Source organism: Schistocerca piceifrons, chromosome 6 (assembly GCF_021461385.2).
Source record: "Schistocerca piceifrons isolate TAMUIC-IGC-003096 chromosome 6, iqSchPice1.1, whole genome shotgun sequence".
NCBI classification, from domain to species: Eukaryota; Metazoa; Arthropoda; class Insecta; order Orthoptera; family Acrididae; genus Schistocerca; species Schistocerca piceifrons.
Window position 1 is genome coordinate 82066912 of NC_060143.1, and position 16550 is coordinate 82083461.

A 16550-nucleotide genomic window follows, 5' to 3' on the forward strand; every position below is an offset into this window, starting at 1 on the left:
TACAGTGAGCATATTATTGTTTGCTTTTTAAACTTAGTCTGTGATGGAAAGACGCTAACTGCTCCAGAACAAGTTAATAAGTAACTTTGTTCTAATTACAGTCAAATTAGTCATGGTCTAAAATAAGTAAACTTGGTGGAAAGAAAGCTAACTGGAATGTATCCTGTTTACATTTCTGTAGCTGACACTACTAAAAGTAAAACTGAACTCCATCCGAACAGGCCTTGGGTTACCCAACAGTACCAAACGACCACCGTGTCATCTTCAGCTGATAGGCGTAACTGAATGAGGAGATGAAATGGCATGTAGTCAGTACACCGGTCTCTCGACTGTTGTCAGTCTACTTCCTAGTCAAATAGCTCCTCCATTGGCGTCACAAGGGCTGAGTGCACTCTGCTTGCCAACAGTGCTTAGAAGACCCAATCAGTCATCCATCCAAGTGCTAGCCAAACCTGACAACATTTAAAATCGGTGATCCGATGGGAACTTGTGTCATCGCTGCAGCAAGGCTGTTGACCAGCTGATGCTACTAATCCATTTAACTGTCATTGTTAACAAGTGCCATACATAAATGCATTGTTTATAATTAAGATATGCAATTAATGTAAATTAGCTGCCCAAATTGTTCTTAAAATATATCATTACATAACATAACTTATCTATGTGGTGCTAACAAATTGCACCCTAAAACTGTTTATATCAAGTTTCGGTTCCCAAAAATACCCACCACCTAGATGACTATAACAATATTGAAAGCATTACCTTCAGTTCAGGTTGTGTAACACTAGGCCACCGTGTCTGGTGTGCATGAAGGATAGAATTGGTGGTACACACGGGGACCTTCTGCCGTATACCATAAGACGGCTTGATGTGGGTGACATTTTCATAAGAAATTAATGCAAAAATTTGAATAAGAGGCATGTTGTTCCAGGAGAAGAACTTTTGTCTGTTCTCAGGCTCTAAATCTAACCCCTTTTAGAATTTTACACATTCCATCCAAATTAAATGTTTGTTTAAATTTTGAGATGTTAATAGTTTCTTTTGAATGCATCAAATTTTCTGTTCATGTATTGCTTTGGGAGAAAACTGTCGGAATAGCATCTGCCACAACTCTAAGACTGAGATCCCAGTGGACACTCAATGTTATTGTTTTCCTCATCTCTGTTGTCAGCTCCAGATAAATTTTGATCCTCATGTGGATAACTGTAGACTGTTACAACTAGAAGTTGGCCTTTTTTTTTTTCAGAATTATCAGTATCTCTTCTGCAGTAAAAAGTTTAACAGAATAGCTTACATGGCATGGCCTCTTAAAAGTGATGTTTCATACAAGAGTAAATGTTTTCAATGTCGCCATTTGCCTCCCTTCCATCCTACATCTACGAGATGCAGACAGTGAATAGTAAATAACATATATGCACTGTTATTTCTTGTTTCTTATACACTAGCCGCTTTTGAATTGTAGGAATGCAAGATGAGTCTTTGACTCACGTTCACAGTTTTGAAACTTGCTGGCAGGTTAATACTGTTGCAGACTTGGACTCAAATTCATTGCATTACTTTTTTTCCCTGCAATGTGAGACCTTTATATTACATCCACTTCTTTATTGGCCACAATGAGGGAAGAAAAGTATATAAAAATTGAGTTACTGTACTTATTTATAGAATGCTTTATTCATTCAAAATGTTACAAGTTTCATTTTTACATCCACTCAATTTCTTTATCATGGAACTGGAGCATTGGGTGGCTGTTTGGGCATTTTCCGTCATAGACTTTGCGGTATCCTGAAAAAAATCAACAGTGAATGCAAATTAATGCCACTTTCCATATACTGAAATTATCCTAAATACTTTGCAAGGGCATTAATTCTGCTAGTTCGAAAAGCAATTTTTGAGCCATGTCATAAGGTAGGTTGTATAAATTGTATACTTGAGTGTGAAAGCAGTATGTCATAACACATTATCAAAATCTAAAACTTGAATTATTTCACCCCCTAAAGCTTTAATGTGACGAATGTGATAACTGTATTCCATATGTTTGTAAGTAATAGCTGGACTGACTACAAACTGAAAAATAAGAGGAAGTAATTTACAGCATAGAGAACATGAAAGAACTGGTTTATGGAATGAGGAGAGATTACCACTTGCAGTATAGCTGAACTTTTTATAATCAGACAGACACATAAATAACAAGTCTAATTTCATTTGCAGTGACTGGAAATGTTACTAAGAAATAACTGCGCTTAAAAGCCAGTAATATTTTCAGTGAAAGCTTATCTACTGGGAACAGGAAGTCAGGAAAAGAAGAACAAGGAAGGCAGGTGAATACTGAAATTACAGCTCCAGAAACGTTGTATGACAACAGTACAGGCTCATGCCACTAGTCTGTGTATCTTTTTGTATAGTGTTGTATTACATTAAACTGACAAAAGATATATATTTTGCTGTAAATGGGTCACATAACAAATTGAACCTTGTATACCGGCTTTCTAACTTTTCACCTTCAGAGTATTTGCATTATTCAGATTCTCTCTCTCTCTCTCTCTCTCTCTCTCTCTCTCTCTCTCTCACACACACACACACACACCAAACTGTCTTGGACAAGAATACAAGTTTGCAAGCTGCACTACGTTCTTCAGTTTCTATCCACCACTTAGTATATTTTGTAGTGATTGTTTTTATCATTCTCTTGTTTGTGTTCCTCCCAGGACATTCCATTACAATGTTAATGCATTTTTACTGATGTTATCCATATCTAGGACATACTTGTCGGTAACTGTTCAAATTTAATCTTTTGGGATAATTGGATACTTACTCGTATTTTCCAGGCAGTTTGTAGCATGCATGAAACAAATGTTGGCAAAAGTCCGCAGATGGTGGCAGTCAGTGGCACAGACAGGTTTATACTCCTCTGGGCAATAAGACGGGCAGCATTCAGGTGGCACAAAACGCGGACAGCAGATGGGAGCCAACGGCTTGTGCAAGTGCGGAGGCGGCACAAAGTTAGCGAAGGACACACCGGCCATGGCTGCAGACATATGTCAACAAGTCACTGTTAAAACTTGTGATAAAGATACAATAGGATACAGGCAAGTAAAAAGAAAACTGTTTGGTGTGCTATGTCCTAAACTGAAGAGGGTGGGCAGGAAAAAGAAGGGAATACATGGGTGTCTACGAGAGTGTGGTGGCAGGAGCAATTACACACACAGAGAGGGAAGAGAAAAATGGAACCTGGAGCGCAGCAGAGAGAATGGGTTCTCAGGTGGGTAGGTATGAAAAGTGAGTAATTCAAATGTCCCATTACAGAAGGTCCTCTGTTTATCATGTTCTGCAGTCCAGCCAAACAAAATAGCATTTGAGGATGTGGTTGACATTGAGGTCATACATTGACAAAAGGAAAGCGACTCTTAGAAACTTAAACTGTGAACAGCATTAAAATCAGTTTCACCTGAACTGTAATCTGCACAGTCACAATACAAGACACAAAAATAGTTTTGATTTATACTTTGCATCACTGTCCAGCTTTCAGAGTGCACTCTGACATAAAGCTTCCCCACTCATCTTTGTCTCCCATCACCCTCACAAGAAATGGGACCCACTCATACTAGGCTCCGCCTTTCCTTTCTAACCTTCCTGACCTATCACTCTTTACTTCCTGAAGAGTGAACAGTTTCAAAAGCTGCAATTAGTTATGTTTTTTATTTTTAAATGTGTATGTTGGTGGTACTGGAATTTTGTCCCCTTAAGGTAAGTACTGGCAAGCCATTGTCTTCCAGTAATGTTACAGTTTTCTCTAGTGAATTTTCCTTTTGATGCAAATTATCTAAATTTGGTGTTTGAAAATTTCCGCATGGAATATGGCAATTAGCTGAGTTCATTGTAACCTTGATTTCAAATGTCAGCATGATTACAGTGGAAAGTTCTGGCAGACAGTTAATACCTTCAGAGCATCAGTATATTGTAAACAGGACACTGCCATTAAAGATGTAGGTAACTAATACCTGTGAAAAATACCAACACACCTCCAGCTAAACGTTAAGTTGCCAGTACCAGATAAACAGTAGCCACTTAATAAGAACGAAGAAGCAGTGGCATTCTTTAATGTAGCAACTTTCCTGCTTATTTACTCGGCTACATTCAGCTAGTGCAAACACAAATAATGTTAAGCAGAATAGTGACAGATCATCAATGCAGTGAAAGTTTCCAAGAGTTGCTTTGTTTTTGTTAAAGTACACCTTGACACATTCCATATTCACAAAGGTAAATGTGGGATCTATGACACATGGGGATTCATCCAACTAGCAAAATTTTTAATACAACAATGGAAACTACAGGTATAGCTACCTACCGCGAAGATAACAAATTAAGTGACAAAAAGCCACAGTTAAAGTACACTTGCACATGAGTGTTCGGCCACAGGTTTCATCAGAAAAAGTGAAACACACACCATTCATTCACACAAGCAAGCAAACTTCACACACCATGACACCAACTCCAATTCCAGCCCGAGCTGCTGGAGTTGGCAATCATATGTGCGTGAGGTGTGTTTGCTTGTGTGAATGAATGGTGTGCATTTCTCTTTTCTGATGACGGCTGTGGCTGAAAGCTTATGTGTAAGTGTCTTAATTGTGCCTGTGTGCAACTTAGTATGTCATCCTTACAGTAAATAGCACTATCTTTTCTTACATTGTTAAAATGTTATCTTGTTTTTGTACCTGTCAATGCTTTTATTATATTGTGATTTGTGTCTTTACTGCAAAATTATTTACATTCTGTCACAACTTCACATGCTGTATTTATATAAATGAAATATCCAATGATCCATTTGTTTGTCAATTATTTATTAAGACTCATGCTGTCAGAATATGTGGAATGAGAGGTTCATTCGTGTCACTTTAGCAGTTAATACAATTGAACCACATGTGGAAAATCATAATCAACCTCTCTGTCTAAAGTTTATAAACAGAAGCACAGTGAATAAAGATTAAAATTACTTTTCATTAATTAAATTACAGTAAAAATGTAGGAAAACTGTGAAAGTTGAATTAATTTTCACTCTGCAGCAGAGTGTGTGCCACGGAAATTTCCTGGCAGACAGAAACTGTGTGCCTGACAGAGACTCGAACTCAGGGCATTGATAACCTCACTGTTGAGTGCCCATTAAGTCAGAACACACACACAATCTCGGGACCTTTGCCTTTTGTAAGTAAGTGCTCTACCAATTGATTTACGTAAGCACAACTCATGACCTACCCTCACAGTTTTACTTCCACTAGTACCTCACTTCTTACCTCTGAACTTCACAGAAGTTATCGTGCAAAACCTGTGGGACTAGCACTCCTGGAAGAAAGAATATTGTGGAGATACGCCTTAGCCAGATTTCGCAGGAGAACTTCTGTGAAGTTTAGAAGGTACAAAATGTACTGTCGGAAGTAAAGCTGTGAGGATGGGTCATGTGCCACGCTTGGGTAGTTCAGTTGGTAGAGCTCTTGCCAGCAAAAGGCAAAGGTTTCGAGTTTGCTTGCAGTCGGTATTAATCTGCCAAAACATATCAATGTCCTTTCAGTTATATCTGTCTTGTTATTACCCTTTACCTTTAAGTTATCAAGTTTTCAAATCTTGCTCAGCACAGGCACCAACAATCTGTCTTTGCTTCTCATTCTGCCCAGTTATGTCCCCCAGACCCAGGGGTTCTGGGCAACTTTTTAGTAACTTTCACCATTAACTAAAACTTGCCAGTGCTTTTCGCCCATCCCTGTTCCTTTCCCTTCAACACTTCTGCCAAAAGAAGAAGTCACTTGCTAAAAAAGCTTGTGCATTTCTTTACCTTTTATATGTGTTTTTGTATGCCTCTGGTTGCTTGCCGGGTAGGTTTTTATCAAGACATATTATATTTTATTTGCAAACTGTAATGTTCATTCAGTAAGGAGCATATGACTTGGTATTAAAATGCAACTTTGCGACCAGACTTGGGGTACGGTGCAACCTACCGTTCTCAGATGGCAGGGTAGGGCTAATAGTAATATGATAAGAAGGTCCTTAGCTATCTTCTCAAAGCTTTGTGAGCCCTGCTACAGCCCATCCATGAAGTAAAACAAACACCACACACACACACACACACACACACACACACACAAGTTACAGAGATGGACAATGGCCCTGTAATCACGATGAATATTTCTTGCATAAATTAAGGGATTTTGCTTTTATGAATGGGTTCCACTTCAAAGTTCAGTAAGTTTCAAAATTGTAGTAGTGTACTGGGTTATTTCACTGTCCAGTTTCACCTTATAAATCATGAGTACATAGACAGAATAATCATCATCACCAGCAGCAGGAGCAGCAGCAGCAGCCATCAATTCAGTCACACTGTGATGAATCGGTACATAACATAGTATCCCAGCAGGTTCTTACATTTCTGCTGATCTTCAGCTTCAAGTTGCCAAATGGATCCATCTGTCTGGTAGTCTTCCCTTTAGTCCATTTTGGTAAACTGTGCCCCAGTCTTGTACACATTTTGAACATCTACCATCTTTTCTTTCAGCGATGTGACCAGCCCACTGCCATTTCGAGATGTTCACTCTTTCCGTTATGGCACTGACCTTTGTTGTACATCTGATATCAACTGCTTTCTTTCTGTCTTTCTTTGTTTTGTCCAACTATGATTTTTTTCCGTCATCTTTCGGTTACTGTTAGTCTTCTAACAATAAACTCAATTAATTTCCATGTCTCACACTACTGGCAGTGTGCATTGGTCAAAAGCTGTTTTACTCAGCTCAGCCAACATCTTAAAGCTTTTATCAGTGAAAGTATGAGCAAAAATTTGACCTTATACGTACATCATCTGAGAAATATATTTATTGTTGGAGTTTTGAAACATAAATCTGTTTTTCTTGCAATAAGACGTCAACTGCACATTAAGGCAACTGATATATAAATGGGTCTAAAACAGCAGCTGACCAAACATTTGTAAACAATACACTACCATTTTGAATATACTACTTAAGTAATGGACACCACGTTCTTTGAGGATGGAGCAGTCATACTGATGTTAAATACTACATCTAATAATGATCCAGTGGCCAGTGATAAATACAGAGATGAGTTTTATTAATAAACTTGGCATATGAATTTTTATTCAGATGTTTAGAAAAAAGTAGATAAAATTAGGTAATTTCTTGCAAGTGTAGGCACTGTTAGGATGTTTCATTTCCAATTAAATGAATTAAAATCCCAATTAAAGCAAATATGTTAGTAACCTAGGCACTATGAAAGTCAGCAGACACACTCATCAAGTTAAACAAATCTGCCATAAGTAACAGAAATATTGAAATCACATGTGAAAATTTACAGGGAACTACATAAGAAAGTTATAGCAGCAGCTAGGAAAATAGTAGGAATATAAAATCAACGTAAGAGATGGTAAATGTGAAAGAATATATGCAGACAAAACAGAAAGAACTACTACTTCATTGCAGAGTGAAGATAAAACTCTTAAAGATCTACAACACAAAAGCCAACATATTCAACAAGTGTTACATAAACATAACAATAATTATAAATCAAACTAAATGTAATATGAGCATATGACTCCCCTTGAAGGATGAGGCTGTTATCCTGTCTCTCGTAACTGAATTAGAGGTTTGAAATATCATAAATACATTAAAATATAAATGATCATATGGCAGTGATTGGTTTCTAGACAAGGTAATAAAATACAGTGCAAGAAACAGACTTCCAACTTGCAGATAATATTTGGGATAGGAGTTCCAACAAAAACTAAAAAAAAAAAAATCAATTGTCAAGCCTCTTTAGAAGAAAGGTGCAGTCTCATATTAGTAATTGCAAATGTAGATCACTGATATCTGGGTTTTCAAAACTATGGTAAAAGAAATGCCAATGGAAGAGACTCGTTTGCTAAACAAAAACTGTAAGCTGATTAATGGATAAAAAGGTATTAGGAAAAACAGATCAACTGACATAAGGATTTATAAGTTTTTTAAATGTGTCCTAAATTCCATAGATAAAAATGAGTTAAATTTTGGTCTGTTTTTGAATGTCGCAGGCATTTGATATCACTGACCATAATTTACTGCTAAGGAAACTATACTGCTATGGGAGTTGTGAAGTAGCATGTGATTGGTTGAAATCCTATCTCTCTGATAGAAATAAAAAGGGTAGAGTAACAACATAACTGATACACCAGGAACATTATATGAGAGAGAGAGTCATGTACGGCATGCCACAGGGCTCTGTACTGGGACCATTGCTATTCTTAATATTTATAAATAACATACCAAGTCATACATGAGCAGCAGACACAATATTGTTTGCCTATGACACCAGCCTGTTAAAGGAATGAACAGTGCTGACCTACGAGAAAAATCAAACAATGGAAAGTCTAGGATGGAATAACAATAATAAGGGAAGGATAGCTCGTTACACAGCACATATATAAGGCGTTGACTTGGGGAAATGCACAGTGTAAAAGAATACTAAAAATTATTTACACTTCCTCCAAAATGGAACACACAGACACGGACACTGTTTCTGGATGCAAGAGGTGAGTATGTATGTTTTTTCTACTTCTGAAGAAGACTTTGTACAAGAGCTTAAATAGTTTAGCATTACTTTTCATTGTGCTTGTTTGCGATACAACGACTGTGAGTCATGAGTAACAATAATATAACATTTTCTATATTATTGCTACAGAAGAGAGTCACAGCAGCAACACATGAGTTACAAATAACATACTAATTGTGAATGGCAAAAACATTGTAGATGAACTTCAGTCAAGTAACAAAAAAGCTAGGAACCAGCCTAACAGTGGAACTTTTGCAGGTTAACAGGGTGCAAACCCCACACACTAAATTTTTAGGAGTATGGCTGGATGTACATTTAAGATGGGAGAAACACACACAACTGTTAAACAAAAAACGATGTCTGTAGCCTGCTGTTATGTTGCAAGGAACTTAAAAATCCCAATAGTATTTAAATGGTGTTACATACCTACTTTGCACTTCTGCTTAGCATATTTATATGCGTGGAGGGATACCACTCTGGCTAAAAAGTCATATCTCAAAATACGTTAATAAAAATGATCAAAGGAGTCACACTTAGATAATCATGTACGTATTTTTTCAAGGAATTTAAAACCATGGCCCTACCACCTATCAGTATCTATATGTGCTTTTGAAGGTAGACCAAGAATTCTCGTTGTTAAATATAGTTATGAAAGAAAAAAACAGAGGCGATTTTCACAGAGACGATAGACAGTCATACCAAAAATTTGTATTGCCAGTGGAGTGAACTACCTATTTTCGGAAAATTGTATTTGTAAGAATGTAATACAACATAAATCATTATACTAATTTATAGTCGGCCTGTTATGTGTGTGGTTTCATGTCGCACATATGAATATTTTATCAATGAACACATAACTGTAAAATGTTTTATTATGCATAACAAATCCTATATCACCACGTATGATGGTGCGCGAGGATGCTTATAAATTGAATTGAGTGAAAAATATTAATGATAAAGAATGCTTTGCCGACTTCGTGCAAATGATACCAAAACTACGTAGGAGATATGCAGCGTGTTTACTTTTAGATGTCCGAGGTCAGTGTGGCGGCCAATAGCGAGGAAAAATCCCGGCTCGCGCTTGGGCCAACAATAATGTACTTTTTACATAACCCATGCGAAAGGAAGGCACGCCTACCCCTGCAGTGCTGGCACCACAAATTGCACGTAGCACTTCCGCAAAAGCTGAGGTTAAGCACGGAAGTAAAAATCTCTTTAAATGTTGTTCGTAAACGAAACTGAAATCGTCTTATGCGTTTGCATGGTTAACAAAGACCCTAACTGCAGCAACAGCAACCACCTCAACATTAATTTGATAACGTACTGAACAATAAAAAAAAAACAAGTAACACTCAGAACAGTTCAGTGCAAATCAGCAACAAAGCAGATGACAATGGCTACCTCCCACAATTGTCACCTACCTAATGTTGCCTACAGCTTAAGAAACAAAGGACTTCCAGCCGAAACCTTCGGACTACTACCGGTTCTATGGACTGGAGCGGTCTGCCAACTGAAAGTAAACGTAATGTAGGCTCTATATGAAATGATGTAAACTACCACGTCCAGGAAAAATATGCACACAATAAAAATTTAAATTCCAGGTGAAGTTTTCCGATGACGGAGACTGCGAAACTTTGACTTGCAACGGTATCGTAATGTTTGACCCGTTTCCAATATAAATTCTGTTAACAAAATTCGACACTAAATTTGGCAGAAAGTGTGACTACACTGACGCCGCAACTTGCATGCGAACAAATCAGGTGTTTACAGTGCGTCAGTCGTATTCCAATTATTCCTTGGACCCTGCGGGGGTGGAACAAAGTAAAAGATACATTTAATATACGTAATTCAAGAGCAATGCAATGAACCGACATCAATAATATTAAGATTTGTACTGTTGTGATGATATTTTTTTTAATTAAAAATATCCCGAAACATTAATTTCAAAAGCTTGTGTGGAAACGCGTTTCAGTGGAGGAGGATTTGCCCAACAGACAATTCTTTATTTCAGATTTACACTCCATCACTGTATCTACATAATATAAGGTTCTCTAGCAGGTTGCTGTATATCTGACTAATTTCTGTAGTGACTTGAGTTTCCCCCAACAAATATTCCACAATGTATTCGTTAATGGAAATATGCAGAACAAACTAGCATCTTCATTTTAAATCAAGGGATGTATACTGCAAATGTAGCTGAACGGATCTATCTTAACGTTTCAACGAAGTACACATCTAGCGGCAAGATTTATCACGATGTGATCTGAAAGCAAACCGAAGACCTGTGATCTCTGGAAAAATGAAAATCTCTAAGAAATGATATAACGGGTGTTAAAACAAGAATGCTTCAAACATGTAAAATAGAAAAAAAATCCATCACAGTGAGATAAAAGTACGTCTGTACCCAGCAAGGCGTAGATAAAGTACCTTTAGCCTAAAAATTAACTGTTTTCGAGGAAATTGTCGCATAAAAAAATGAAAAGTTGTGAACGTCCGAATCAGTAGCTGCACAGGCAGCGCGGCGGACTGCTAACCGAAGAGGAAACTTTTCCACTCGGACACTGGTGTTGCGTTGTCCATACGTTCGTATCAGGGTTGTGATATGTACGAGAATTCTCGTACGCATACGAGAATTTCGTCATTTGTACAATGTACGAGGCAAAAGTGAATATCATACGAGAATTTTGCCTAAACCTTTTTTTTATCCTATCCTAACTTGGTCTACAGACATCACAGAAACATACAAGCCCACGGGGGAACTCGAATCTTAGTAGTTGCGGGCTCGTGACACCACACCTAGTCGTGTGGCTATGGAGGCGGGTCTAAATTTTTTACCAAATATACATTATACACATTTGTTTGGAAAATAATCAATTCATCTGTTATATTTTAAAAATGATTAGAAACTGTTACGAATCCATGCAGTCTCTGTCAATCAACAAATTTCAGGCAGGAGAGAGAGCGCCAAACTACCGACACGACAAAACGATTAAAGTCGAGAATGAGGCTTAGTTCAAAGCCTGGCCCTGGAAAATAAATTAAATAAGCTAACAATAACGAATAGCTTTGCTTTGCATGACATATTTCACTCAGTTCGAATTGTTAAGTTTCAGAAATAGAGCGGCCAACGAATCTCAAAGCACTAAATGGAACTTTAATCGAATATTATTGGAAAGCAATTAACAGTAGACCTAATTACCCTGCAATACTGTGGAATTGTTAAGTACAAACGAAAGACATTTCATCAGACGGTATTGTTTCGTCTTCAACAAACGATACTCTTAACAATGCGTATTTCGCGTATAGTCATTACGAGTACGTTTAGCTGAATTCATTTACTGTGTAGTTTCTTTTTGTAAGTGTTTCGGGTCACTGTGTGTTACTGAGAGTGGAGAAATGGGAAGTGACAGTGAATATGAAAACACAAGCACGAAACTTTCGTGCACGCTGGAGAAAAAACGTCAAAAAAGAGGTGAAATCTCGAAGACAGAACGGCCTGTCCACCGACAACAAAAATTTCGTGATGAGTGGCTACATATGCCAGGTTTACGTAATTGGCTGGTGCGCGATAGTGGTCCGCTCAGGGTGCGATGCAGATATTGCAATACCAGCATGGTTTCCGAAATCCAGAATATTAAAAACCATTCCAGCAGTAACAAACACCTAACATGGTGCAGTCTGCTACCGTGCGACAGCCTTCAGTTGCTCAATTTGTCGCAAACGCACAACCAGTTAAGAGGTAGGTTGCTAAAGCTGAAATCAAATTAACAGCATTCTTAGCAGAACATAATGTGGCATTTTTAGCTGCTGACCATTCATCCGGTTTGTTAAAAGATATTTTTCCAGACTCGGATATTGCAAGGGCAATTGTTTCTAATGTTATTGGGACGTCACACAAAGAAGTGTTGGCGAAAAATCTACAACACGCCAAATTTAGCATAATGATGGACGAGTCCACCGATATCGGAACTGTGAAAAATTCCTGCGTGGCGATCCGCTTTTATGATAAAGATTCAGGTGAGTAATAATAAGAGCTAGTTTTGAAATAATAACCAAATTAATTCTCAAATAAATAAATCCTGTTAAGTTACCACTTTGTATCACTTCTCCTTTTACAGGTGGTATTGAAAGTAAGTTTTGGGAGCTTTATAAAGTTTATGAAGATGGAGACTTAAATGTTGAGAAAGCTTCTACTGCAGAAAATCTCTACAATGGTGTCGTAAAAACGTTTCAACAGCATAACATTCCATTTGCCAATATTATTGGTTTTGGAGCAGATGGTTGCAATACTATGATGGGAGTTCGTAATTCTGTAGTAAGCAGATTCCGAGATAGCTGCCCGGGAATTTTTGTAATGAAGTGTGTTTGTCATTTGGTGCATATATGCGCAAGCAAGGCGTGCAAGAACCTTCCAAGAGCTTGTGAGGACCTCGCGAGGAATATTTATGGTTTTTTCAAACTCAGTGCGAAGAGGCAGGCAGAGTTCAAAGAATTTCAGGTATTGTAGCATTTTATATCTCAGACTTTATTTTACGTCCGATCGTGTGGAAATAGGCTTAGCATTATGTTTTATTCCAGGTATTTTTAAACTTAGAACCATACAAATTACTACATCCTTCAAAGACAGGTTGGCTGCCAATGATCGCGGTTGTTAGGACAGTGCTGGAAAACTGGGATGCTCTAATGCTGTTTTTTAACCAAAAATGGCTTTCTGAGCGAGTTCTAAGTGCTGAACAAGTTTTTAACTGTTTACATGACTCCTTTGCAAAAAATGTATTATATGTTCTTAGAGTGGATTCTACCAAAATTTACTGCTTTCAACGAGTATTTCCAGTCTAGAGCAGTAGTAATTGTTGACTTTCATGACAAGATTAGAGCTCTCTATACAGAAATACTTGCGTATTTCATGAAACGCACTTATGTCATGCGAAATAATCTCAGTGATGTTGACCCAAAAAAATGCAGCGCATCAACTGGAAGATTCACAACTGTATTTGGGTGTGAAAATTCTGAAGAACATTGGCACACCAGAGATAAAGAATCACCCACATCTTATCAATGATTTTTATCATCGGTGCAGGAACTTAATTGTGGTGAGTACACCTCGTTTGCCTGAAATCATATATAATTTGTGTTTTATTGTTTTCTATACATGTGTGTGTTTATGTGTGGCATACCTAATGAGAGCTATTAATTCTCAAATATTACAGACAGCTTCGTGCCATATCGAATTACGGTATGATATGGAAGATAAAGTGCTGTCCAAACTAGCGGCACTCAAACCTACAAATGCCCTGTCACAAAGTTTCCGAGATACAACACCTTCACTCATGCCTTTAATGGAACTGTTGCCACGTATAATTCCTCCCTCAGATCTCGATTTAGCACAAACTACAGATGACCAGTGGAGGCGTCTCCCTCTGGTTTTGGCTTGTCTCCCAGACTCACTACAAAAGGAACAATCACCGGATAAAATGTGGAATATATTAAATAACGAATCTGAAGAAGGAATGAGAGTTTTCGCTCTCTCAATTTTGAGTTTACCTCATTCAAATGCAGACTGCGAAAGAGTTTTTTCTAAGGTATGTAAAGCAATGAAGCTAATAACTAGTTAATAATATGGTTTCGTACTTGTCAGGTTATTAAAGTTTCATGTTCAACTTCAGGTAAACCTCATGAAAACCAAAATTAGGAACATACTCCAAACCAGTACACTGAATGGAGCACTTCATTAAAGAACGACCAGGAAACAATGGAACATGTGTAACTTTTGAGCCAATACACGAAATGTACGAGAAAATGACGTCGGACACTCTTTATAAAACGAAACAGGAAGAAGAAGATGTAGATATCGAATTTGTTTCATAATTACAAATTCTTGTTCATAGTTTTATTCATTTGTAAATAAAGTTTTGTAAAGCTATATATATATATATATATAGGTGGCTGAACGGGCTCGTCTCGAAAGCTGCTGCTACTACTATTACTAATAATAATAATAATAGTAATAATAGAAAAATTTGAAAAGGATTTCGTGGAGCGGCATACTTCAGGAACAGTCTCAAAGACCAGTTGATGAGTACTCACCCAATATAAGAATGAAGGCTCCGGTATTCATGGTGCAGTTGCTATGTCTGCGGTTGTCGAACAACTAGCTACATACAGACACGAAGTGAGTTTTATACGCGTTGCTGTTGACATGAAAAGGCACGAGCGGCCTCCGCTACGCATAAATACGCAGTCAAGCAAGCTGGCGAAACGTGAGAACGTATGTTCATTGCAGTCAGCTGCCTTGAAATCCAATTTGTCAGTGACAATAAGAAGGCTAACGATACGTTTGTTATATGCCGAAACAAAAAGTTGGTCGTTTTCTTCCTTTTCTACTCTCGAACTGGAGAATGTGTCTTGGATATTTCTATTGATTGCACTGGTAAATAGGGTTTCCAGATTAAATTGACAAAATTACCAACACTGCCTGGCGAAAGAGTTTGCTCAGCTGAAGGTGAACGCAACAAAACACTTAGTAAAGATTAAAAATTATATTTATTATTACCAGTTACAACTTTCAACAGATTTTTGTTACTGGTACCTTTAATGTTTTCGGTAAAAGTCGTTGCAAGTTGCAAAAAATTCATAATTCTGCTTTTTACCAAAACGTCATTAAATTTGTTTCTAGCGTCAGGGCATAAATGATTCATGTTCCTGAAGACTCTCTCCACAAGCATCGATGCATGAAACCGCCATTATCCTTTCAATAATTTAGTGATAGATAAAAATAGTTCTACCGAACCACTTTTTAAAAAAAAATCTCATTTTGTTCGTTTTCGTTCGTTGCATCTGCTCGGGGCAGACGTCGTAAGACATCCGTTTAAGTTCGTCGTTGATCCATTAACTCAGTTTATTTATTTATTTATTTTATTACAGGGGGCAGCTATCCCTCTGACCGAACACGCTGAGCTACCGTGCCGGCTACCACTCATACATCGACACCGAATACCGAATACGGAGATGAAATACCAAACAGTTCGGTGAAAAACAGAAAAACTGACAACCCAACTAGTAAAGGCAACGGCCTTGCCGCAGTGGATACACCGGTTCACGTGAGATCACCGAAGTTAAGCGCTGTCGGGTGTGCCCGGCACTTTGATGGGTGACCATCCAGCCGCCATGCGCTGTTGCCATTTTTCTGGGTGCACTCGGCCTCGTGATGACACTTGAGGAGCTACTCGACCGAATAGTAGCGGCTCCGGTCACAGAAAGCCATCGTAACGACCGGGAGAGCGGTGTGCTGACCACACACCCCTCCTATCCGCATCCTGAACTGAGGATGACACGGCGGTCGGATGCCTGCGAAAGGCAAAGGTCCCGAGTTCGAGTCTCGGTCGGGCACACAGTTTAATCTGCCAGGAAGTTTCAACAGATTATATGATTTATTCGTAATATTTCTGTTTCTGTAGTCATCTGGCAGAACATCACACAATGCCGGCAATTATTTATACATTTTGATGCATTCCAGTCATAACGTTCGTTCGTCTCATTTTGGACTCATTTTCAACACCACAATAAACCAAACAGTGAACACACTGACACAGAGTAAAAGAGTATTCTCTGTTCTGTAACACTGATATCCACAGTCTGTAGCACGAGAGACTGGCAAAGTAATAGTCAATACCGCCCACAGACGGCACAATATTCCCGTGCAGCGCAAAATATTTCAAAAGTTTTTGATGTTCTCAATTTTTTGGCATTCTCGCAAGTAAGTGGAGACTGTAACAGCACATCGACACAAATCCCGATTTTAGGGAAAGCATTATTAAAGCCTGTTTCATACCCCATATTTTTGGGAGACAACATGTAGTAAACAAATAAAACACAAGGGTAATACTTCTGCAGAAAATTGTTTCTTGGATACGTGCTTCAAAAGTGATTCAAGATAATCATAAACATTTTTCTGAGCTCTTTACTTCGCT

General features: G+C 38.1%; 1 protein-coding gene across 4 annotated transcripts; it reads right to left on the reverse strand.

The window, feature by feature from the left end:
• Nucleotides 1-1652: 1652 nt before the first annotated feature.
• Nucleotides 1653-14950, reverse strand: LOC124803075 (vasotab-like). 4 transcript variants are annotated; one of them, XR_007017196.1, is made up of 3 exons: nucleotides 10002-10112; nucleotides 2813-3025; nucleotides 1653-1782 (listed from the first exon to the last, which is right to left on the reverse strand). XR_007017196.1 is itself a non-coding variant. In XM_047264204.1 (3 exons), the coding sequence occupies exons 1-3, from the start codon at nucleotides 14696-14698 to the stop codon at nucleotides 1700-1702; spliced, it is 327 nt and encodes a 108-aa protein (XP_047120160.1). In that variant the 5' UTR covers nucleotides 14699-14950; the 3' UTR covers nucleotides 1653-1699. The 4 variants fall into 4 exon arrangements, 1 of the variants encoding a protein (XP_047120160.1); XR_007017195.1 differs by lacking the exon at nucleotides 10002-10112 and adding an exon at nucleotides 9604-9731; XR_007017197.1 differs by lacking the exon at nucleotides 10002-10112 and adding an exon at nucleotides 9007-9124.
• Between the last annotated feature and the right edge of the window lie 1600 nt (nucleotides 14951-16550).

Coding starts and splice junctions, on each gene's coding strand:
- LOC124803075 (XM_047264204.1), bottom strand. CDS start 14,698: ATGAATACCGGAGCCTTCATTCTTATATTGG. Junction 3,026..14,667: donor AGCCTTCATTCTTATATTGG/GTGAGTACTCAT, acceptor ATATGTCTGCAG/CCATGGCCGGTGTGTCCTTC. Junction 1,783..2,812: donor AAACTGCCTGGAAAATACGA/GTAAGTATCCAA, acceptor GATTTTTTTCAG/GATACCGCAAAGTCTATGAC.